Source organism: Sminthopsis crassicaudata, chromosome 2, assembly GCF_048593235.1.
Source record: "Sminthopsis crassicaudata isolate SCR6 chromosome 2, ASM4859323v1, whole genome shotgun sequence".
Lineage (NCBI taxonomy): Eukaryota > Metazoa > Chordata > Mammalia > Dasyuromorphia > Dasyuridae > Sminthopsis > Sminthopsis crassicaudata.
In genome coordinates, this window is record NC_133618.1 from 273146989 (window position 1) to 273173332 (window position 26344).

Sequence of the window (26344 nt, forward strand, 5' to 3'; positions counted from 1 at the left end):
CACCAGATCATGGGGATAATGGCCAAACAACATGTAGTTATCATAAGAACATATCACAAGAACATCTTATTTCGTATAGGCATCCTGTAATGTTCTATGTGACTTCATTTTAGGATAATACAATTATAGAATCTAAAAACTGGAAAGGAATCTAAAATATTGCCTAGTTCAATATCTTAATTTTATTAATGAGAAAACAGGATCAGAGTAAGTGTGACCTGCTCAAAGCAAATGACAGAATCAATATTTAGTAGCCCAAGTTCAGTTTTTTCCACACCATCTTACTGCTACTCAAATTTAGCAATTTGACATCAGAGCTCTATGAACTAACAGTCTTTAGTCTATTTTCAGTACAGTCCCCTCCATAGATAGGCTAATCCCACACATTGAAGCCTTTTTCTCAATAGAAGTTCAAATTCCAAAAGTTGTGTACAAAGAAAAGACTAATCTCAATTAAAGACCTTGCAGCCCTTAGCTTTGACAGAGAATAAGTCTGTCAATCAATATTTCTAAGCTAGATAAAAGAGGCTTCAAAAAACATTCAATACCCATTTAGCTTGAAGCAGTTAAATTTATTTCAAATAAAGATTCTAAAGAATTAATTCCAAATATAGTTTGGAAACTATATAAAAATTAATTAGCTGCATATAAGCAAAATCTGTTTAATGGCTACTGAGTTTAAATTAATGTGTTCACTAACATTTTCTACAATCTTGGCTAAATCTTCATTCATCTGCTCTTTATTTGCATCTCTGAAAACCTAAAAGCTGAGCCTCTGATTCCTCTGTAGCCACAAAAAACATTGTTTCTTTGGCAAATATGCCCATACTTCTACACTAGCATTTTGAGTCCATTAAGCTATGGCTCTCCTCACACTATCCTTACTTTTTTTTCTTTCCAGGCATAAGAAATCTCTCTACCTTCATTCTTGTTTTCCCCCCAGCCATTCCTCTCATTCCATCCACACCTCTGAGATGATGATGTCACACTGGGACTCTTCTCTCTATCCAATCCCTCCAGAAGCCCATTTACCCTCACTTCCTATAGCCCTCTTCACAATCCTTTTTTAACCCATCATTTTATAACAATATAGCACCTTTGCTCAAAATTCTCTCTAAATTTGAATTCAAAGACTTAATAGAAGCAAAGTTTTGGTTATGTTCAAGAAATAAGAGAATAGAAGTAAAATAAAAAAGAATATATGCCATAGGTGAGTACATGAATATGTGATTTGGATTTATTGGTGCATGAATGTGATATAACAGGGTGGGGAAGGAAGTGAAAATGGAATTTGGTGGTAAAGGTAATGGATTGAAGTCCTGAATGAGAAGACATCAAATGAACCATGACTCTTTTACTTATTACAAGTCACATAACCTCTTTAAGCCTGAACTGTCCTCATTTATAAGACTAAGGAATTGGGCTGTAAGCCCTTTGCAGTGTTAAATCCTACAATTCTATGGCCTCCAGATTACAGAAATTAGACTTGGAGTCTTAGACTTAAAGATCCAGCCATCTTCATGTTACTTTTGGGAAAACTGAAGCACAGAATGGCTGATTAAGTTGGCCAGTCATATAAGAAGTAAGCAACAGAGGCAGGATTAAGTTTTTAAATTCAGTGCTATTCCCAGTATAATTTACTGTGTGGAAATCACTGTACTAAGTATGAAGGATAAAAGATGAAAAACATTATATTCTGGAAGACCTAAGTTAGAGAGAGGAGAGAGGAGAGAGGAGAGAGGAGAGAGGAGAGAGGAGAGAGGAGAGAGGAGAGAGGAGAGAGGAGAGACGAGAGAGAGAGAGAAAGGAGAGAGGAGAGAGAGAGATTGAGATTTAAACCAAGGAAAATAAAGTAGAAAAATTGGTAATTACATACTCTTGTTTATTTTAATGTACCCTCTTCCACTTCTCTACTTAATATTTTCTTCTCCCATTATCTTATTTTTCAACTTATTTTTTTTTCTATTTTCTCAATATATTATTACTATCTGAATGTTGACAGATTTTTCTTAGTGAGAATTTCTACTTTATCCCTTCATCACTTGAATTTCTGATAACTCTAGAAAACTCTAATTCTTCCCCCAATTTTTTCCTTCTTTTTTAAAATGAGCCTCATCTCAATGGGAGACAGAGCCATGATGGCTGTACAAACTGAGACACAGGTGAAGTCTCCCTCTGAAAAACTTTAAAATAATGTTTCAAATAAAATTGTGAGTAGCAGAGTCAATAAAAGAAAAAAGGGAAAGGTTTTTCCAGTGCAAGGAAAAATAGAAAGTCCAGTCTAGAGCATGGCAGGAGCACCAGTCATAGTTTTTGGAAGTGGCCATGATAGTAGCAGCAGCAGCAGCAGTTTCAGGAGCTTTTAGCACAGTGATGATTAGAGGGTCAGACAACTGGTCAGAATAAGATTACAGAGGACCCCTTTGCTGTTATGTATGCAATGAGCAACTATTGCCCATATATAATTCTGGATTAAAGTTCAGGACAGAGAGGAACACTTGTGATCAATCACAAGGGAGCAGAGGACAAGGGAGCCAAGAGAACACTCGTAGGAGCAGGGGGCCTCCTGGATAAAGGCCAGAGCAATGACTACACTTCTCTCCAGACTACACCAAGCACTGAAAACTTGCAGACCACCAGAGTTAACTCTCATGGTTGCAGCATGAGAAATCCTGAAGCTTAGGACAGTACCAGCCTAATCTCAGGTGAACATAATTCATCTTTAACCTAAAGTTCAAAATGAAGATATAGTTTGGGAGAAATGAACAAACAACAACAACAAAAGAATGTGTGACCATAATAACTACAAGAGTGGCAGAAGACCAAGGCATACATCTAGAAGAAAAGGGCTAAAAGTAAAGCCTCAAAGAAAAATACTAATTGGACCCAAGTCCAGTAAGATTCTTGAAGCATTTAAGAGATAAGATTAGTAGAGGAAAAATGGGAAAAGAAATAAGAGTGATGCAAGAAAATAATACCTTGGAAAAAGAGGCACAAAAACACTGAGGAAACTATCACCTTAAAATACAGAATAGGCCAAATAGAAAAGGAGATATACAAATTTACTGAAGAAAATAATTCTTTAAAAATGATGATAATGATTCCATGAGACTTTAAGAGATAATAAAACAAAGTCAAAAGAATGAATAAAAAAATAGAAGGAAAAAAGAAAAAGAAGAAGAAAAGGGAAAAAACAGAATTTGAAATATCATTGGAAAAAACAACTGACCTAGAAAATAAAACAAAAAGAGAGAACTTTAGGATTACTGGATTACCTTAAAGTCATGAAGAAAAAGCCAAGATATTGCCTTTCAAGAAATTATCAAGGAAAACTGCCCTGATATCTTAGAACCAGAGGGTAAAATGGCAACTAAAGAAATCCACCAAACATCTGAAAAAGATCCCAAAATAAGAACTCCCACGAATGTTATAGCCAAATTCTAGAGCTCCCAGGTCAAATGACAAATTCTGGAGGAGAAGAGGAAAAACAGGTAATATTAATGATCTAACTGCTAGAAGAGTTGCGAACTGCTCCAATCATTCTGAAGAACAATCTGGAACTATGTCCAAAGGGCTATAAAACTGTGCATACCCTTTGACCCAGTAATGCCTCTACTAGGTCTGTACCCCAAAGAGAACAAAAGAAAATGATTTATATGTACAAAAATATAACAGCTCTTTTTGTGGTGGCAAAGAATTGAGGAGCAATGGCTAAACAAGGTGTGACATATGACTGGGATGGAGTACTGCTATGCTATAAGAAATGATGAGTGATGGTTTCAGAAAAAAAAAAAGGCCAGATGTATGGGAAATGATACAAAGTGAAGTGAGAAGAACCAAAAGATCATTGTGCATACTGATAGCACTGCTGTAATGATGATCAATTGTGAAGTCTTGGCTACTTTAATCAATACAATAATCTAAGATAATCCCAAAGGATTCATTATGAAAAAAAGTTATTCACCTCCAGAGAGAACTGACATATAGAACTGACAGAAAACTGACAGTAGAAACCGAAATATAATTCTTTTGCTTTAATTTTTTATGCAATATGTCTAATATACAAATGTTTTACATGATTTCACATGTATGCAAACTTGGGATGGAAAATGGCATCTGCATCCTGAGGGAGAACTGTGAAGACTGAATGCAGATCAAAGCATACTATTTTCACCTTTTGGAGATATGCTTTTTCTTTCTCATAGTTTTTGTTTTGATTTTTCTCTCACAATATGACTAATATGGAAATAAGTTTAAAATGATTGTACATGTTTAACCTATTGCTGTCTTGGGGAGGGGGGGAAGGTAAGGAAGAGAGGGAGAAAATAATTTAGAACTCAGAATCTTACAAAAATGAATGTTGAAAACTATCTTTACATGTAATTAGAAAAATAAAATACTAGTAAATGAAAAAAATGGGCATGAGGTGAAATGTAGCTATTAAACCGATATGAATAGCACTGTCTATGCACTGTGCAAAGTAAGGGGAAAGCTTCTACCCACAGAATGGGTCTACAAACTTTGAGAGCTTGAAATTGCAACAAAACTTTTGGGGCACAGTGCATTTTCTCCTACAAGACTAAAGAGGATTAAAAAAAGAAAGGGGAGAGAAGGGTGATGACAAGACAAATGGAAGAAAATTCATGTGGCACAGTTGTAGCAGAGAAGAGGAAAAAGAAAGAAAAAGAAGGCTAGAAAAGTATAATAGACCAAAGACCAAAATTATCCCCACCCTTCAAAAATCAGGCAAACTATTTTTACAGGCCCATGTGGCATTTGTGGCCCCAATAACCAGCAATAACAATGAACAAAAATTCATTAATATTACTGCTTATTCAGAGACAGTTAGTGGTCTTAAGAAGTTCCCATTCTAATGGAGAGAGACAGTATAAGAAATTTCAGGTACAAATCAAGTAGGAAAACTAGTCATATCCTTTTTTTTAACATTAATCATTGAACCATTTAACAGTGCATTTTACTTACTTTTCCAGGCTCTCAGTAACTGTGGCAGGTAGATGCATAAAGGTTGCATCACCCACAGAAGCACTTGCCAGGCCTCATCTACACAAAGATTGCTTCTGGGGAAGATGGCTATGGTAACTGGCCTGGAAGTAAGACCAGTGGGGGAATGAAGGGGAGAAGGAAACTTTGTCATTTCAAGAGCTTTTAGATTTACTTTCTTTTAGAAGTTAGTTAGCTGGCCTTGGTGATAGGATATTTCTTCATAGTGATTATTCTCTCAATGATAATGATAGAGTTAGGCTAGGCAGTAGGACTTGTAGGATATGAAGCACTATTACCAAGGAATGTGGATTTAGAGTCCGTTCTTCAAGAAGGTTACATTTAAACAAGGGAATCAACATGTGAAATGGTCTTCATCCATTTTGGAAGTTAATTTGTATTTGAGAAAAAGTCATTAAACTATGCACATCAAAAAAAAATTACTGCTTATTATATTCTCCAGAGACCTATACATTATCCACTAGGTATGAGCTAGCTATAGCAAAGGTTCTTTCTCATTTTGAAGAACACTTGTCAAGAGGTTGAGAATCATCAAGTCATATAATTCCTTTTTTGGGGGGGGTTCCAAGAGTAAACTTTATTTTTGTTTAACATAAAGCCTTTTATTTTCAAAACATATGTGTAACTTTCCACATTCATCCTTGCAAAATCTTGTGTTCCAAATTTTTTTTTTTTATTATTAAAGCTTTTTATTTACAAAATATATGCATGGGTAATTTTTCAACATTGACCCTTGCAAAACCTTGTGTTTCAAATTTTCCCCTCTTTTCCCCCACCCCCTTCCCCTAGATGGCAGGTAATCCAATACATGTTAAATATGTTAAAATATATAATTCCTTAACTCCTACTTCACAGGGCAGGCTATTGTCACTTTATTAGAAAAGTAGCACCAATCTAAGGAATGGACAAGAGCAGTACAGAATTCAGGGAAACCCCATTGTGTTTCTCCTATTTTTTGGTGCTGAGGTCCCTGAAGAGAGAATTTGGATAAATCTTTGGACATTTCTGCTGCTGCTGAATGGTTTGAAGGTGACACATTGGGGAATGAACTGTTCAGGACATACCCAATTGCAGCCGGTGTTAAGCGAGTATGTAACTGAGGGGTTGTGGAAGTTGTGGTTGTTGTTAGGGAGCCATCAGTTCCACTCTTCTCCCAGTCAAAAGGATCACTCTCAATTACTCCAAAAGTCTTGATGCTGTTGTCAAACACGGATGTAAGAAGCTAAATTCACATGCATAAAAAACAAGAAAAAAATAAAACACTGAGTAAGCCAACAATAATTACAATGCTGCTTCAGTTTTTTAAGGAGCAAGAAAGACAGATTCATCATTTGATTTTCTAATAAGCTTTAATTTAAATAAACATGTTCCAACAGACACCCCATTGATGATCTTAATAACAAAAATATTTTTATTTCTTTAGGTTAGGTTAATACAGATTTGGTTCACAAATAAGTCTTAAAAGTTTCAGAAAACTCCTTTTTATATTGTATTTAATTTATACTCTAGCATATTTGACATGTATTGGTCAAAATGCCATCGGGGGAGGGGGAGAGAGGGGAAAAATTGGCAATTGTCAATGTTGTAAATTTACCCATGCATATATCTGGTAAATAAAAATTTTTAATTAAAAAAATAAATAAGAAAACTCCTTTTTTCAAAAATCTCTTTTTAAAGACATTTTTTAAAAACCTGTGATAGTGTCCAATATTCCCAGGTCTATGTTTATTCTTTTTTCATATTCACTTCATTTAATCTGTCAAGTATCCATTCTAAAGAATTTGATAGTCAACTTCTGTTATTCTTATATATATAATAATGACATGAGCATATATTCTTATATATAATATGACATGAGCATCTATTCTGATTCCTAAACCTACTCTTCATCTTTTATTCTCTTTCTCCAGCATCTTTTTCTTTGAGTATAGTGGATGCTAGTAAGCACTACATCACCAAATCTAATTATAGAATAGAGTTCCTGAACTCCACTTTTCCTATCATATTTGGTCATTCCTCCCCCCCCCCTTTTAAATTTTCTTTTAATTCATTTTTTCTCTCTTCTCCATGAGCAACTTAGTCATCACATAGTATTTTTTTTTCTTCTCCTGCCAGATTTCTATCTTTATTTCACTTTTTTATGCTTTGATCACTTCTCAAGTCATTGACTTTCTGATTTTGTGGTTTCTTTTTTACACATACACAGAGTTTCCTATTAGGATCAAATTTTCAGGGCCTTACTTTGTCTCTGTATCTTCTATAGCAACTTCCTACTTTTTTCTTCCTTGTCTCCAGATTGGTCTATTTTTCTAATAAAGGGATACTCTAATCCATCCTAAACACAGCAGTGACAATAACTTTTTAAAATTTAGTTTGTAATTTTCTAATTCAATAAGCTTTAATAAATGATTACGTGTAGTCTCATATCCAAATAACTCAGCACAAAATACAAAGAACAGGATCCCTCTTTGGTTGCAATCCTACTCTTCAACTTGGAGAATGCATTTATCTAAATTCAGGCACGTATTCAGAGTCTTGTGAAGATACTGGCTATAAACCTGCCTGAGATTCTTCTTATCCTTTAAAATAAACAAACAGGGAAGCAGAGCCAAAACGATGGAATAAAAGTAGGGACTTTACCAAGTTCTTCCAAACCCCTCCAAGTACCTTTAAATAATGATTAAGCAAATTTTAGAGCATCAAAACCCTCAAAAAGATGGAGTAGATCAATTTTCCAGCTGTAAGTGGCACAGAAAGTTGGAAGTAGGAAGTAGTCTGGACTACAAGAGTATCAGCATAGCCTGGAACCCCAGAAAATCAGGAACAGGCTACAAAGCCTCTAAATTGGCAGTAGTAGCAGTGATTTCCAGACCTTTCAATCCATAGAGGCCAAGGACAACTCAGCAGGAAAGGTTTGGCATAGTAGAGTGTGAGGAGAGCCCTGGCTTTAGATCGGGCTTTGGGAACAGTGAATCAACAGCTCACCAACAGCACTGTGGTAGACTGGGCAGTGATTGCTGCAGCTTTTGGTGATCTTAGCACACAAGTGGCGAGAGAAGGGGCTGTAACAGTTGGTCAGAGAGAGACTGCAGGGATCTCTTTGACAGCATTGAGGCAGGATTCTGTTGCTTTGCCCATAATCACATCTAGGTAGCAATGTTGGGTTCACAGTTCAGGAAGGATCTCTGAAACCAGCTGCACAAAACCCCTGAAAACTTGAGACATTACACACTCTCTCTTGGAAAAGTGCCCAACTAATAAGCTGGAAAAATGAGCAAACAACAAAGACCATAGAAAGTTACTATGTTGTTGACAAGGAAGATCAAAATACACACTCAGATGATAGCAAAGTCAAAGCTCCTACATCCAAAGCTCCCAAGAAAAAAATAATAATTGGTTTCAGGCCACTGAAGAGTTCAAAAGGGATTTTGAGTGTATCAAGTAACAGGTAACAGAAAAAGTAGAAAGAGCAATGGGAGTGATGCAAAGGGAAATACAAAAAGCAAATGACAAGAATGCCTTAAAAAAACAAAATTGGCCAAATAGGAAAGAAGTAACAAAAGTCACTAAAGAAAATAATTCCTTAAAAATTAGAATTGAGCAAAAAGGAAGCTAATGACTTTATGAAAAATCAAGATACAAGAAAACAAAACCAAAAAAAAAAATGAAAAAGTAGAAAAATATGAAATATCTCACTGGAAAAATAACTACCATGGAAAATAGATTTAGAAGAATTTAAAAATTGTTGGCCTATCTGAAAGTCCTTCTTAAAAAAAAGTCTCAATATCTATTTATCTTTCAAGAAATTATATAGGAAAACCATCCTGATACTATAAAACCAGAGGGTAAAATAGAAATTGAAAAAATTCACTGATCCTCTCCTGAAAGAGATCCCCAAATGAAAACTTCCAGGAATATTACAGCCAAATTCTGGAACTCCCAGGTCAAAGAGAAAATACTGCAAGCATCCAAAAAGAAACAATTCAAATATAGTGGATCTACAGTCAGAATAACACAAGATTTAGCAACTTCTATATTAAAGGACCAGAGGGCTCGGAATATAATATTCTGGAGAGCAATGGAGTTAGGATTACAACCAAGAATCATCTACCCAAGCAAAACTGGGTATAATTCTTTAGGGGGAAAAAGCTCACATTCAATGAAACAGAGGTCTTTCAAGCATTCATGATGAAAAGACCAGAGCGGAATAGAAAATTTGATTTTCAAACACTGGATTTAGAAGAAACATAAGGAAGTAATCAGGAAAGGGAAATCATAGAGTACTTAACAAGATCCACCTATTTACATTCCTGGATGGGAAGATAACTCTTATAATTCTTATGCACTTTCTCATTATTATGGCAGTTAGAAGGAGTATATATAGATAAGAGAGCACAGGAGTGAGTTAAGCATGAAGGGATAATATCTAAGAAATAAAATAAAATGAAGAGATAAGAGAGGAAGGTACTAGGAGAAAGAGAAAAGGAGGGGTGGAATGGTATAAATTATCTTCCATAAAAGAGAAAAGAAAAAGCTTTTAAGTGAAGGGGAAGCAAAGAAGGAGAGGGTCAGTGAGTAAACCTTATTTTCATTAGAATTGACTCAAAGAAGAAATAACATATACAATTAATATGGATATAGAAATCTGTTTTACCCAGCAAGAAAATAGGAGGGGAAGGGGAAATTAAAAGAGGGGAGGGCGGCAGAAGAGAGGGCACATTAGGGGAGGGGTTGGTCAGAAGCAAAACACTTTTAAAGAGGAATAGGGTAAAAAGAAAGAGAATAGAATAAATGCGGAAAATACAGTTAAGCAACAATAATTATGAAAAGAATTTTGATGCAAATTTCTCTGATGAAGGTCTCATTTCTCAAATGTATAGGGAGTCTTATAAAAAAATTAGTAAGTCACCAGTTGATAAAGGGTCAAAAGATGTGATCTATGCCCAAAGGATTATAAAATCATGTATATCCTTTGACCTAATAATGCTACCATTAAGCATGAATACCAAAAGAGATTTTTTAAAACTTTTAATTTAAAAATTTTAATTTTAAATTTAAATTTAAAAAAAGAATTTATAAAAATATTTGTAGCAGTTTGTTCCCCCAGGATTAACATCATTTAATTCATGTAAAGCAATCATCATTATAAGAAGGCCAAAAAAGCCAAGAAACTTCCTTAGTAAGTAATCTCTTAATCTTTTGTCAATTAGAGAGATATAGCAGTTACGGCAACATTAGTATAGCATATACATCTTAAAATCTTAAAGAAGAATCTTAGTTAAAATTCTACCTTCTTCAAGAAGTCTGTCTCAGTCCTCTTTAATATTAATGCCTTCCCTCTAATATAATGTCTGATTTATCATCTTTCTTTTCTTTTCTTTCTTCTTTTTTTGCTGTGGCAATTGGGATTAAGTGACTACCCAGGGTCACACAGCTAGGAATGTTAAGTGTGTGAGGCCAAATTTGAACTCAGGTCCTCTTAACTAAGATGCTCTATCTACTGCGCCATCTAGCTGCCCCTATCATCTTATTTCTAAATACCTACTTATATGTTGTCTTCCCCTTTTTGACTGTGAGCACCAGGCTTATTAGCATCTGTCAAGTTCAGAATAATGAAAAACAAAAATGTTTTTCAAAATCAAAGAATCATAACGATGGTAGAAGCTTTTGTTCAGTTACAATTTTAGATTAGATGAGTCTGAGGTTCTTTCTATCACTAAGGTTTTATATTTCCATCTACTACAAAGGCCAGTTCTTTGGATAAGATGAGATGAATCTAATCTACAACAAATTCCCATTAAATACCTTAAATAGCAGTTACCTATAAAAAGTTTACAGAACCAATGCATCTGTAAATCATATAATGGCTTATATTTTGCTTATTCAATTCTTCAACATTTTTTTTCTCTACAGTAACAATTATGCTTGGGATTAAAGTGTAGGGAGAATAGGAGTTATCAGAGCCCTAAGCCTGCCTCACATAGCTTTAGGATAAAGTAAAATCAATAGCTGTATCATATTCACTTGTCTGGAATCCCATTTTATCCTTATAAGAAAGCTAGTCCGGGACAAAGCAATGTCCCTGAAATAACAGGAACAATTTGTAAGGTCCCAAGGTCTTGTTGGGGATTTAGGCTTCAGTATTTCTCAGATAATGAGAAAATCAATTAATCAATAAAGCATTTAAACATGCTGCCTTGGTATATTTTAGAAGCAGATAGTGAAAGGTAATTTTTTCTACCTTCTAAACATTATTTTGCATAATCTATCAGAAAGAAATATTTTTTACTGCACTTATGCTCTGCATACTAAGATATAATAACAAAAAGGGAAAAAGAAAATCTCATTTTGGAATTACAAGTCAAATAGAACTGTATTCTCACCATTCTTAAATGCCAAAGTAAATGGCACCTGAAGGGCTAGAGGCTTAAGGAACCATAAGGCCAAATGAACTTGGTACTGGTACCAGTCAACACTATTCTTTCAGCTGTGTTCCTTTATCTCTTGGACTAACTGGGCAAAAAGAAGTCTATTCTTATGCCTGGAGACTGACATTACCTCAGAGGGGTTCCATGAAGTCCTCTTGACCAGTGATGTCAAATTCAAATAGAAATGTATCACAGTAGGCCCCACATTGACTTAGAAAATCAAAATTGACATTATATTTCATTTTATTTTAATTAATTTTGTTGAACATTTTACAGTTACATTTTAATCTGGTTCTAGAGGACTAAGGAGTTTTATGGGCTATGACTTGATACCTCTGCTCTAGACCAATTCTGTTCTGAATTAAACTATAGATCAACTGTTGGCTATGGACCCAGTGGAATCAATTGGATCCAAATGTGCATTCCTGTAATACCTTTTTGATTGATGTCTACTTTTTAGAACAAATGTATGATGGGTATCCCACCCTAATCCCCAGGCTGCATAGGGTCTAGCAATAAAAACTAGGGAACTTCACAGTGTTAAAAGAAAGGTAAGAAAGCACAAGCTCTGTTTGTACCACAGATAAGATTAGAATGAACCCAGATTGAGGAGAATAGATTTTATTCAGTAGTCAATAAATAAATTCTAAATGTTTTGAAATAGGGAAGTGCTACAATCAGAGCTGGAGTTAAGGAAAATGGATCTGGCAACAGTGTTTAATGTGATTTGGGGCAGAGGAGAAAGTAGAGACAAATATTAATTCAGAGGCATTACAGTATTCTAGGAAAGGGGCAATGAGAATGTGAATTAGGGTAGAAGCAAGAATAATGGGAAAAGGGGATAGAAGCAAGACACTAGAGATGTAGTATCAACCAAGAATTTATTAATGACAACTTGGTTCATGGGAGTAAAAAGGGCACAGGAGTAAATGGAAGCTCAAGAGATTTAAAAGCTCTGTTTGTTAAAGGATAATATTACCATTAATAAAATTAAAGATGGTGGGGAGATAAAGATAATACTTAAAAATAATAAAAATAGTATTTATATAGAGCTTTAAAAGTTTGCAAAGTGCTTCATAAACATTTCATGTTATGTTCACAAGAATGCTGCAGGCCTAGACAGAGGACTGTGGGAACTGAGTGTGGGTTACAACAAAGTATTTTCACTTTTTTTGTTGTTTACTTCCTTTTTGTTTTTTTTCTCATTTTTTTCCTTTTTGATCTGATTTTTCTTGTGCTACACGCTACATGATAACTGTTGAAATATGTATAAAAGAACTGCACATGTTTAACACATATTGGATTACTTGCCTCTAGGAAAGGGGGTGGGAGAAAAAATTTGGAACACAAGGTTTTGCAAGGCTGAATGCTGAAAACTATTTAGGTAAATGTTTTGAAAATAAAAGCTTTTAAAAAAAATTAATAATAACCCCCCAAAAAAAGATTTCATGACCTAGCCTGATGTTTCAGGGAAACTCATAGTAAGGATCTCCTAAGAGGATTTTGCTGTTCTTTTCTCTAACAGTGAAACACTATTATTATTTACTCATTTAAAATAAAATATAACCAATAAGATAACAGTTTAAAAAATGCTACAGGTATTATTATTCCCACTTTAGAGATGAGGAAACTGAGGTAGATGTAGTCAAATGACTTGCCCAGGATCACACAGCTAATTCCTGATTTGAACTCAAGATTGTCTACTCCAATTCTAGTGCTCCACCTACTGCAAGCTACATCTAGCCAGTACATCATTAAAAGATAAGGCTCAAATAAGTTTCTGGACATAATAACCTTCAGGTGCTAGTAGGACATAAAGTGAGGAATGTCCAACATGTAGTTGGATTCACTTGAAATACTTAATGTGAGTTCCACTTGTTCCTTTTTCTAATCTTACATATATAAATAAGATTCTCTAGAAAGAGGTTTCTATTGTTTTTAATAAGCAAAGTAATCACAAATGCAGATCACACATGGATCTTGGGTTACCACCTACTTCAACCCCCTTGATGTAAAAGAACTATATTCCCTGATCTTTGTGGAGGGTGGGCCATATGGCCTGGAGGAAATTCCTAAAAATGATCCCCATCCATCTGAATCTCCCTGGGAAAGCTACCTGGTTTCCTAAGGGAATCGCCCACTTCCAATTAATCTGTGAATCACTTTGGTCTGGGAAACAATCACAACCCTTACTGATTTGAAAATTAGCCTTTAAAATTGCTCCCTAGCCCCAAACTATAGAAGGTTAATAAAAAACGACTCTGTACCATAAACCTTTGCTAATTTCTATTTGGAAGAGCCCACTGGGTAGCTGCTCAGTGTAATAAACTTTTTTTTTTTTTTTTTTTTTTTTTTAACCAAAAAACCTCACCTATAGATTGGGACTGCAATTTTTTTTTTTTTTTCGCAAAAACCTGTGACACTGGCCTGGGGACCCCATTGCTGTTAGGGTATCTCTCACCCCTCATTTCTCACACCTCAACATTTGGTGGCCTGTTATGAAGATTCTGGAAATTTTGCCTGAGGTAGACTTCTCTTGCCCCTGTTGTCTATTCTGTAGCAAGGACACCCAAACATCTGGGAAGGTTTGGGCAGTTGGGAGCTCTACGCTCATCAGACTTTTTTGACTAGGATTGTCTAGACTGCAAATTTCTGCACCTTTTAGCAGAAATACCCTTAACGAGGGGAACTTCTGTCACCTCTCTTCCTCTCAGGTGTCCCTGAGAGGACAAGGTGCTAGAGAATCTGGAAAATCTAAGGCTTGTGGCAAAATAAAAAATAAAAAAAATTAAAAAAAAAAAAAACAAACACAAAAAAACAATCCATCTGTCTCTATTCCTAAAGATTCTCCCTTAGGCTGTCTCTTAAAAAACAGAGACAAATTTGGTAAATTAAAACAGCACTGCAGAATGCTGCTAAAATTCAATAGAGAAAAAAAAAAAAATTAGATGCTAACCTTTTAAATAACCCCCTCCTTTCCACTTCTGTAGGGACACAGGATCCCTTCTCTGCACTCCTATGCAATTCTTATCAGGAAGCCTTTGAATCCCTTCCAGAACCACTTCCTTACCAGAGACAGGACTCTTCAAGTCTGTCCCCTTAGAACCAGATCCTAAGACTTCCCCACCCCCTACTCCTCATTCCCTCTGATACAAGGAGTGGGACCCTTTTTCCTCCTCCTCAGGATCCCCATTCACCCACCCCTTCTAACCTTTGCCCCCTGAGAAAAGCAGCAGATTCTCAGGGAACAGATACCTTTTTCAATGTCAAATCTCTCCCTAGACTAAGGAAAACCATTATTCTGAGGACCCCACCAAGTTTATTGAGGGGTTTAAGACCAATGCCCTCCAACTTGCTCTTTCCTAAACAATCTGTTCCAGATATATGGAGGAAGCTGCAGAAGTCAGCTTTGGGTCCTCAAGCTTCTCCCTCTCAGCTGTTAGAAACAGCTTTTGGAGTCTTTAATAATTGTGGAAGACTACAGAGTTAAAGTGAAAAATGAAGAACAGGCCCAAATTTTAGCCACTACCATATCCAGGAACCAAAGGGGTTCATGTCTTCAAGTGTCATGGACAGGGCCATTGGGCCTGAACTGTCCTCAGAAGAAACTCCACTGGTCCTTTCCCCAAGAGCAAACAGGAGGGGCACTGGAGGAGAAACTACCCACAGAGGACAAGCTGCCCCCCAATGCCCTGCCCTCCAGCAAGAGTTTGGGGCTTGGTCAAGCTCCCCTCACTCCACCATGACAGCCCAACATCTGGATGTGGTCAATAAGACCACTGTATTTCTTTTTGCTACAAGGAGACTCTCTTATCTTGCTTCAGCACTCTGGTCCCAGCTACCCTTCCCCCCATAGAATAATAGGATTAGAAGGGAAATTTAAGAACTGTTTTGAGACTTTCCCTCTGCCTTGCCATTGCCAGTTTGGTGACCTGTTGTCTAAACACTCCTTTGTTATTATTCCCTTCTATCCTGCTCCCTTATTAGGGTGTGATTTAATGGTGAAATTGGGGATCCAATTTTCTCTTCTCAGATCTCCAGGTAATCTTTTTGTGCTTTCAAAGCCTTCCCATATTCCCGCTGAAATCTGGGAGAAAATAGATTCCTCTGTTTAGGACCAAGGAATCCTTGGGTGAGTCACTCATGCCACCCCAGCCTTAGTCAGGCTATGGACCCCAGTGTATTCCCCCCAAAACACCAATACCCAAAGAAGGCAGAGGCTAGGGAGGGATTGCAACCCCTGATTGAGAAATTTCTTAGGCACAAACTTTTAGCATTAGTTAAAGATTTAAGGCAGGGGTTCTCAAACTACAGCCCGTGGGCCAGATGCCACCCGCTGAAGACATTTTTTGCGGCCACCAGGTTATGGCAAATGGGCTGAAAGGCGGAGACAGTGTGAGCTTTTGTTTTTACTGTAGTCCAGCCCTCCAACAGTCTGAGGGACAGTGAACTGGCCCCCTATTTAAAAAGTTTGAGGACCACTGATTTAAGGGATTTGGAACTGGTTAACAACAGTCTCATCCTGATCTGCAGCCCCACCAGAGAGGCTTCCTTAGGACATAGCCATAAAAACTCTTAATTTTCTGGCCTCTTGAGGCTACAGGGTTTCCTTATCTAAAGCCCAGATTGCCCACCAGTCTGTCAAATATTTGGGCCATAACCTTACCTCCATTCAAGGCCCTGGTCAGGCCAAGGCTTTTAAGATGCTGAAAGCCAAAGTGACTTCTGTCCCTGCCCCAACTCTACCTAATTTAGAAAAGCCTTTCACTCCATATATAGATTTAAGGTGGGGCCAGGCCCTGGGAGTCTTAATTCAGGTTCTTGGACCTGATCCCAGAAAAGTTTGCCTACTTCTCAAAGAAACTGGACTTACTTTCCCTAGGATGGCCCTCTTAGAGCAGTGGCTGCTACAGCCCTTCTAATTGAAGAAGCCTCAAAACTCACCCTAGGGCAGCTATTGGAGGTTTTAACCCCTCCACTGAGTTCAGAGCATTTTGGAAACCAAAGGTTATCAATGATTTGCTAGTGAGCGGCTTACTAGATATCAGACTCTCCTACTACATACCCCTGACCTGACTCTCTAGGTATGTCCCACTCTTAATCCTGTCACCTTGCTCCTTGACAACACTCAGTTGGGAAACATCATTCATAATTGTGAGAAAGATTCAGATTCTGTCTACTCCCGTTGACCTGACTTGAGGGACAATTCCTCTTGACAACCCAGATGGTGAATGGTTTACAGATGGGTCCAGTTTTCTTGAAAATGGGGAAAGAAAGGCAGATTATTCTATAGTGACCCTCAATGGCACCCTAGAAGCTAAACCACTGTCCCCCTCTGACTTCTGCCCAGAAAACTGAACTTCTTGCCCTAACCAGAACTTTGGAATTGGGAAAGGGAATGAGAATGAACATCTGTACGGACTCCAAACATGCTTTTCATATTTTGCATGCTCATCGGTAATAAGGGGGAAATTTTATATCTTTTAGAGGCTTATTTGAACAAAATAGAGAAAGAGAAGATTAATGAATTGGGCCTGCAACTTAAAAAGCTAGAAAAAGACCAAATTAAAACCCCCCAACCAAAAATCAAACTTGAAATACAAAAATTAAAAGGAGAAATCAATAATATTGAAAATAAAAAACACTATTGAATTAATAAATAAAACCAAGAGTTGGTTTTATGAAAAAGCCAATAAAATAGATAAACCTTTGGTAAATCTGATCAGAAAAAGGAAAGAGGAAAACCAAACTGTTTGTCTTACAAATGAAAAGGGGGATCTTTCCACCAATGAAGAGGAAATTAGAGAAATAATAAGGAGTTACTTTGCCCAACTTTATGCCAATAAATTTGATAACTTAAGTGAAATGGATGACTTCCTCCAAAAATATAGGCTTCCTAGATTAACAGAGGAGGAAATAAATTGCTTAAATAGTCCCATTTCAGAAAAAGAAATAGAACAAGCTATTAATCAACTCCCCAGGAAAAAATCCCCAGGACCAGATGGATTTACATGTGAATTCTACCAAACATTTAAAGAACAATTAGCCCCAATGTTATATAAACTATTTGAAAAAATAGGGGATGAAGGAGTCCTACCAAACTCCTTTTATGACACAGATATGGTATTGATACCTAAACCAGGTAGATCGAAAACTGAGAAAGAAAATTATAGACCATATTTTGCATGCTCATAAGGCTATATGGAAAGAAAGGGGACTTTTGACAGCAAAGAATTCTCCTATTAAATATACAAGAGAAATCCTATTACAAATCCTATTACACATATGCCCCCTTGCACAAATTTCAAGTTGCTTCTGGTCTTTATTGACACCTTTATTAATTGTGTAGAAGCTTTTCCTGCAGGACTGAGAAAGCTCAAAGTACTTGCTAAAAGAGATCATACCTCTTTTTGGCCTACCTAGCTCCTTACAGAGTGAAAATGGCCCAGCCTTCACCTCCCAGGTAACCCAAAATGTAGCCAAAGTGCTCAAAATCACCTACCACCTCTGCTCTGCCAGGTGTCCTCAGGGTTCTGGGAAGGTGGAGAAAAAGCACCCTCACTAAATTGCTTAGAGACTGGAGAGGATTGGGTGAAAAAATCTCCCCTTAGGGCTTCTTAAGAGTCTGCATTTCACCTCAGGAGAACATTAAACTGAGCCCCTTTGAACTTCTGTGTGTGGGGGAGGCTTTTCCTCACCTCTGACTTTCTTGTAGATCCAGAACAGCATCTGGTCACTCAGTTTGCCACATTGCTCAGTACAGTCCAGAAGGCCCTTTCTGAATATGCAAATGAGCATCTCCCTAAACCTACAGAAGGGCTCATACTCAGACTGCCTTCCCTGTAAATCCAGGGGACATGGTATACTTGAAATCTTGGAAGCCTCAAGGTGCTGACCCTCTAGGAGTTAAGTGGAAAGGACCACATAAAGTCATTCTGACTATTCCAACACCAGTCAAACTGGAAGGGTCCCCTAGCTGGACTTATATTTCTAGGATTAAAAATGCTACTTCTGTTACTTCTCCCTCAGAAATTTTAGAATATTCCTGTGAACCCATAGAGGACCTGAAGCTACTCTTCCACAGAACCACTGAAAACACTCTGGAGAAAGAAGGGTGAAATTTTCTGTGTCCTCCCTTCTCTCACTCTAGTCTTCTTCCTAACTTTTTCCCACTCCAAGGATGAGAACTCTGCTCCTAGCATTTTCTCTCCAACTTTCTTTATCATTCTGTGGCCCTTGCCAGTAGGGTGTTAACTCCTTCTTAGCCTTTCAGCTAGGGAGCTCTATGGGCAGTTGGGGCATTCAGGATTGTTAGATGCGCCTTCACAGCATTCTCAAGGCAGCCCATAGATGGCACCTGATGCATTATTTGCAAAGGCCCTGTGTGGAAAGGTGAAGAACTTACAGATTAAGCACATATTGATCAGAGACTTTTAGATAAAGTAGATCAAGCCTATAGGCCCCAGTCATATGATTTTAGATAAGGCCTGGACTGTATTCCATTGTCCAAAGAAGGGATTACTTGGTGAAGAAGCTGTATATCACCTTGTCTACTGCATTCCACTGACTAAGTAGGGGAATAAAGGTTTATGTGACCAATTGCAACATATAGAGGGTGTGATTTTGGAGGTTCTTTGTCTGAAATGTATAAAAGCTATGAACATTTTCAAGAGTGGCTCTCTCCTGCTGTGAATTTGGCTCACAAACCAAGATAGGGTCCACTTCTCGAGATTCTAATAAATAATTCTGCTTTCTATGAGTGATCTCTGTAGTGGTAGTTAATTTGGGTAGGTCTTTTTGTTCCAAATAGTCCCATTCCCAAATGTCACCATCTCCACCCTGGATGCTACCCCATTTTTAATCTGCTTGTGAGATTTGTTTCCTCCAGGCTCCAAGCTACGAATTTCCAACTACTCATTCAGTTTGAAGGTCATGGGACATCATGGGGCAACTGACTTGGACACTCAACATCTCCTAGATGTTATAGCTGCCATCTTCATATCTCACACTTTCCCATCTGGCCTGAACTCTCATTGAACATAAGGACAGCTCTACGATCCTTGTCATCTTGAAGCAGCTCCAGAAGATGAGACCTCCCTCCCTTTGTTTCAAATGAATTTGGAGTGACTGCTTGAGGGGGGAAATGATGTAATAAGAACTATGTTCCCTGATCTTTGTGGAGGGTGGGCTACCTAGCCTGGAGGAAATTCCTAAAAATGATCCCCCCATCCACCTGAATCTCCCTTGGGAAAGCTACCTGGTTTCACAAGGGAATCGCCCACCTCCAATTAATCTGTGAATCACTTTGGTCTGGAAAACAATTACAACCCTTACTGATTTAAAAATTAGCCCTTAATTGCTCCCTAGCCCCAAATCATAGAAGGCTAATAAAAAACAACTTTGTACCCCAAACTTTTGCTAATTCCTATCTGGAAGAGCCCACTAGGGAGTTTCTCATTGTAATACCTTCCTCCCCCCCCTTTTTTTTTTTTTTTGCCAAAAACCTCACCTGCAGATTGGGGCTGCAAATTCTTTTGCAAAAATCTATGACACCGACCTGGGGACCCCGTTACTGTTAAGAGTATCTCTCAACCCTCATTTCTCATACCTCAACACCCTCATTTTACTGATGAGAAAAGCAAATTGCATAGTAATTATGAAAACTAATTTGGGGTTATAATAAAAAGAAGTCTATAGAGAAAGCAATTATTAGAGAAAGTTGAACTCTTTTCATTAAAGACCACCAAAATCACTAAGAAATTAGAGGCTAAAAGATACAAGAGAAAGAATTGAAAATAGCAGAATTCTGTTAAAGAATAAAAGAATTCTGGTCTTGGATCAAATATAGTTGTATTTTGCATTCAAAAATAATGCCCATACTAATTGTCTAAAATGATCATGCTATAAACATCTCTTTTGCCTCTTTGTGTATCCCCAATGGTTAGCACAGTGCCTAGGCGCATAGTAGGTGCTTAATATTTATTAATAATGCCAAAGATTCTTTTCATTCTATACACCTGGAAAGACTCATAGAATTTAATATTCCTTAGATTGATGTTCTTGATGCCTTTACTCAAAGTCAGAGTTTTGCTGATAATTATGTTGGAATAATATTGTATCTCAACAATACACAAAAAAGCTACACCACAATACTGAATTTAACTAGCACCAGATAAGGTCAAAGGATAGTAGTGATAATAGACATTATCTCCCTAATCTTAAAGAAAAGGCCTTTATTTTTCTTCTTTACAAATGTTGTCTCAAGGGGGCAGCTAGGTGGCGCAGTGGATAGAGCACCAGCCCTGAATAGGAGGACCCTAGTTCAAATTTGGTCTCAGACACTTAACACTTCCTAGCTGTGTGACCCTGGGCAAGTCACTTAACCCCAGCCTCAGAAAAGGACAAATGTTGTCTCAAGTACAGATTTTTAAGTTTATTAAGAAAAGGATTATTTATTCTTATAATTTTTAATGTCCTAGAGACAGATACTGAATTTATCAAAATATCTTTTCAGCATGTAATAATGTAATCATGTGCTTTTAATTAGTTTTGTTATTAATGCACTCTACTAAAGTTATAGTTTTTTTGTTTTTTTGGTTTTTTTAAATATGCTGACCAAACTCTACATTCTTGGTATAATTCCAACTGATCTTTTTTAACATGTTGTAACCTCTTTGCTAATACTTTATTTAACATTTTAGTATATTTGGTAACATTTTAAAATTAACTTTTCATGTTTTTTATTTGCTTTACCTCATTCTGGTTTATGTATTAATATAAAATTTGTATCATAGAAGTATTGAGGTGTGAGAAATGAGGGGTGAGAGATTCCCAGCCTAGCCTCACATGTTTTTGATTGCAGTCTCTAATGCAGGGGAGGTTTTTTGGCAAAAAAATTGGTTTATTATACTGAGAAACAACTTCCCAGAGGATTAGTTCCAAAGGAGTTTAGCAAAGATAGATTTTGGCAAAGATGGGTTTACACAGAGAAACAACTTCCCAGTGGGTCAAATACAGAAAGGAATTTTAGCAAAGGTATGGGGTTCTGCCTTTGATTATATTGGGTTTTTATGGCCTGGGGCTAGGGAGTGATCTCCAGTTGAATTTGAAGGTGTAATTTTCAATTCAATAAAGGGTAGTGATTGTTTTCCACACTAAAGTGATTATCAGATCAAGCGGGAGTGGGAGATTCCTGTGGGGACCAGATAGTTTTCCCAAGAGAGATTCAGGTGAGTGGAGATTTCCCAGGCCAGGTGGCCCACTTTCCACAAAGATTAGGGAGACACAAAATCTTTATTACATATTAGGTTATTAAACAATCTATTTCTTAGTCTATTCAGAGAGATATATTTCTATTTTTGTGTTTACCGTCCAGTTTGTCAAAGATAACAGGTTTTTTTTAAGCATGTAACTAGGCAAAATAGTTTCCATTATTCTATTTTCATTTGTTATAAATTCTCCTTTTTGATGTCATTTCCCCCCATATTTCTTTTAATTTCTTGGCTTTGTTAACCAAATGAGAAAAAATTAGAATTAACATATGCAAAGCAGAACGCAAGATGACTACTTATGAAAACATGAATCTCTTTTGCATACATCTTGCTTTTAAAAAAATACACATATAAGTCCAGCCTATTCTTTTCAAACTATCCTGCTTATCTGTACTTCCTAATGAACTACCTTCTGTATTCCTCTGTACATTTAAAAATTGTTTCAACAGCCATCTTTTTTGCTCTAGTTTTTTTTTTCCCCCTTCCACCACTACTACCTTTCCTAATTTACCCTGAAGAGGGGACCCAGAAACTCTGAAAATCCTTAAAGGAAAAACTCTCCTTCAACTCTGCTTCATTGAGGGACCCCACCCCAAATGACAAACAGTTTCATCTTTGTTATCTGAATGGGGGGCAGCTCAGTCCTAAAACTCATTAAATTCAAATTCTAGCTCAAGATGAAACCCATCCAGGAGCCAACATGGAACTCCACCCACAGGCCCCCTTCAGCTTGTAGCCATAAAAGAGCCAAACTAAAACCCTTTCTTTGTAGAGGTCCCAAACATGCTAGCTCTATGCTTGGCACACCAGGGCCTCTACCCACTGGAATACTGTTTCCAATGCCCTCTTCTTTTTACCCTCACCTATTTCCCTAACCAGACTTTATGCCTCTCTGTTGGAATTTCTAACCTTACTTGCAATCCCCATAATAAACTCTTTTATCAATCTAGGTTTTTGGGTCTGTAAATTCTTTTGCAGAGAACCTCTGTGCTACCAGAAAGAAGTCCCCAAAATTCCTTATCCTTGTGCCAAATTTCAAGGGGTTGCAGAGGAGCCAGACTTTTCCATTTGGTTCCCTGAACCCCGAACCTGCCACTAGACCTTATCATTTAACTCCCTGACCACCAGAAACGCTAATTTCATTTTGGTTCCCTAAATCTAAACCTCATCAACCCCACCATTAAAACAGAAGGGGAAAAAAAGAAGCTTGTAACAAATAAGCATAGCCAAACAAAAAGCTATCTATATAATGGGCATGTCTAAAAATATTTATCTCCTGCACTGGCCACCTCTGTGTCATGGAATGGATGACAGATCTAGAACAATGGTTAGTTACCACTTTGAGCAATTGTTAAATTTTTTTAAAAGTTGTTTTTCTTTAAAATGCTGTTGTCACTGTATGCATTATTCTTCTGATTTTGTTCATTTCACTCTACATTAGTTCATATTTCCCAAGATACTCTAAAATTGTCTCTTATTTCCTATAATTCAATAATATTATATTATATTCATATAGCACAATTTTATTAGCCATCCCTTAACTAATAGCCAACCTCATTTTGTTTACAATTCTTTGTTCTTCTGTCCCCCAGTAGTCCCTTTTTAATTCTTCCCTTTCTGATGAAGAAAGAAGTTTGTTATGTATGTGACTATTCCCTCCCCAGTATATCCTCTCTTTTAACTTTCTTCCTATTGCTACTTATTTTCCCATTGAATAGGATGATTTTTACAGACCCTTCCCATTGCTCAAATAGGATTACCTTTCTAGGGTTTTCTTTCCTGTTCTACTCTGGTATTTTCATTAGGAATGCTTGCATATCCTCTATCTTATTAAAGGTCTATTCCTCCCTGCCCCAAAAAAGGATTATATTCAGCTTTGTAGAGTTGTTACTTTTATTTATAAACATATATCTTTTGCCTTTTGGAATGTTATTCCAAAATCTAGGTCTCATAGGATTCCAACTGTTTCTTTGGTACTGGAACACTTTATTTTTGATTCATTGTAGTATTTTTGCTTTGATATGAAAAGTTGGTTTTCTAATTTGGCTTATAATTTGGAAATGAGGCCTTTATCAGAACCTTTGACTGTAAAAATGTTTTCCCAGTTTATTGTTTCCCTTCTAATCTTGTCTGCATTATTTTTCTTTTTACAAAAACTTTTCAATTTGATATAATCAAAATTTTCTACTTTGTGATCAATAATGATTTCTAGTAATTCTTTGGACATAAATTCATTCCTCTTCCACAGGTCTGAGAGGTAAACTATCCTATGTTCCTCTAATTTATTTATAATCTCATTCTTTATGCCTAGGTCATGAACCCATTTTGACCTGACCTTGGTGTATGGTGTTAAGTGTGGGTCAATGCCTAGTTTCTGCCATATTAGTTTCCAATTTTCCCAGCAATTTTTGTCAAACATTGAGTTCTTAACCCAAATCTATCAGGATTTCTAATATAACTTTCCAATCTCCATAATAAACCTCTTTTATCAATCTAGGTTTTCGGATCTGTAAATTCCTTTACGGAGAATCTCTGCACCGCCAGAAGGGAGTCCCCCAAAAATTCCTACGCTTGGGTTGAATCCCAAGGGAGTACAAAGGAATCAAACCTCTTCATTTGGTTCCCTGAATCCCAAACCTGGTACTAGACCTTATCATTTAATTCCTTGACCACTAGAAACTCTAATCTCATTTTGGTTCCCTAAATCTAGACCTTATAAATATATCTCGCAAAAAAATTATGGTTTTCTCAGAGTGATGATTCTCAAATTACTTTTCCTTAAGTTGTTTTCTAAGTCAGTTATATTTGATATCAGGTACCTTATATATATATTTTTTTCTATTTTTTCAATCTTGATTTTATTCTATTTCTTGATAGTCATGTATTTTTTATTTGGTTTATTATCATTTTACATGTCTGTTATTTGAGTAAAGTTTATCACTTTATCTTCTAAGCTATTTATTTTCCTTTTAATTCTTCCCTTCTCCCCAGTTGGGTTTTTTCCCTTTTTTTGTCACTTGCTTCATTTCTTCTAATATTCATGTAGACTTTAAGGAAAATCTACTTTTTCCTTTGAGTCTTTATTTGCAATTGTTATGGAATTATTCTCTCCTTTTAGACTGGATTTGGGAGTTAGAGTGGTTTCTTATCTTTTTGGTTTATTTATATCTCCAGCTTCATTTCTTGAATTGGGGCTTTGTGACAGACCAGGATCTGTTTTCTGCTATGCTTCTGAGTGGGGTGATTGGCTTCACTTGCTCTCAATCTTGGTTTCTTGGATTCCCTTGTTGACTTCCACTTCTCAGGATTAGCAATCTTCTCCCTCTTTCCCATCTCTACTTCTATTCCCCAGATATTGAAACTTCAAAGAGCTCTCTATGGTATTATCAAGACAGAATACCAAGAACCATGTAGAGTCTACATGCTTCTACCAGAACTAGTACTAATTCATACTGTGTGACTCTCCTCTCCTTTCCCTTCTCCAGGATTCCTGGGAAAGCCCTCAATTTTCATTGGCTTAAGATACAGAGCCTTGCAGGCTTCAAGTGTTTCCTGCCTTTCTGGTTGGCTAGTTTATTTATTTGAGCTAACTCTGGCTTTTCTCTAATGCCTATGGAATACTATGGAAAACCAATCTTTTATGTACTTCTGGGGTAGATGAAGTCACTTACTATAGTTTCTCATTGTATTTCTTTGTCATTATTTCATTTATTGTGATTTTTAGATTTTAATTAATTAATTTATTTATTTTTTTTGCTGGACTAGATATATGGGATCTGGGGAATCTCTCTCTGTTAGGCAGCCATCCTGCCCAGAAGTCCCACTCTCGCATTAAAAAACAAAAACAAAACAAACAAACAAACAAACAAACAAAAAACCCAGATCTCTTATTTTATAATTTATTTAAAATTTCATTTTGTTAATCCCTTTTCTGATTTCAGAATTTCTAATTTGGTACTTAGTTGAATTTTTAAAAAGGATCAACACATCCATGTATTCTTTTTAAAAATAAATTTTCTTGATATTAGGAGGGAGTTTAGTCACTGGGATTTCTTCTAGTATCCTCTATTCCTCTATCCCAGGGAATACCATCATATAACAAATATTTTATTTTATTTTTTTAATTTTTTTTTTCCTTTTCCTGAGGCTGGGGTTAAGTGACTTGCCCAGGGTCACACAGCTAATAAGTGTTAAGTGTCTGAGACCAGATTTGAACTCGGGTCCTCCTGAATTCAGGGCTGGTGCTCTATCCACTGCGTCACCTAGCTGCCCCTATAACAAATATTTTAAAAGAAAGTGAGGAAAAAGAGACAAAGAAATCAACAAAGCCAATCAAAATACATTAAAAACTTCTGAAAATATATGAAATGTACATACCTATGGGCATTCCATCTCTGCAAAGAAGTGAATGAGTTCGTCTTATTTTTTCTTTCAAGTTATGCTTGTTCTTTACAATTTGGCCATATTCATTTTTGGTTGCTTTATGAGTCTATTTTCTGTTTACTACATTGTTGTACTCACTAAGTATATATTGGGGTTTTTCTGTCTCTGTTTATTCTATTTTGTATCAGATTGTGTAAATTATTTTATGCTTCTCTCTCTGTATCACATCTATCATTTCTT

At 36.6% G+C, this 26344-nt stretch overlaps 1 protein-coding gene across 6 annotated transcripts in view; it reads right to left on the bottom strand.

The window, feature by feature from the left end:
- Positions 1-26344, bottom strand: part of TTBK2 (tau tubulin kinase 2) — a 249379-nt gene that overhangs the window by 51546 nt on the left and 171489 nt on the right. For all 6 annotated transcript variants that reach the window (XM_074289397.1, XM_074289396.1, XM_074289395.1 and 3 more), the window contains one exon: positions 6087-6244. In XM_074289397.1, coding sequence (XP_074145498.1) covers positions 6087-6244 — 158 coding nt within the window. The remainder of the gene's footprint in view (positions 1-6086; positions 6245-26344) is intronic.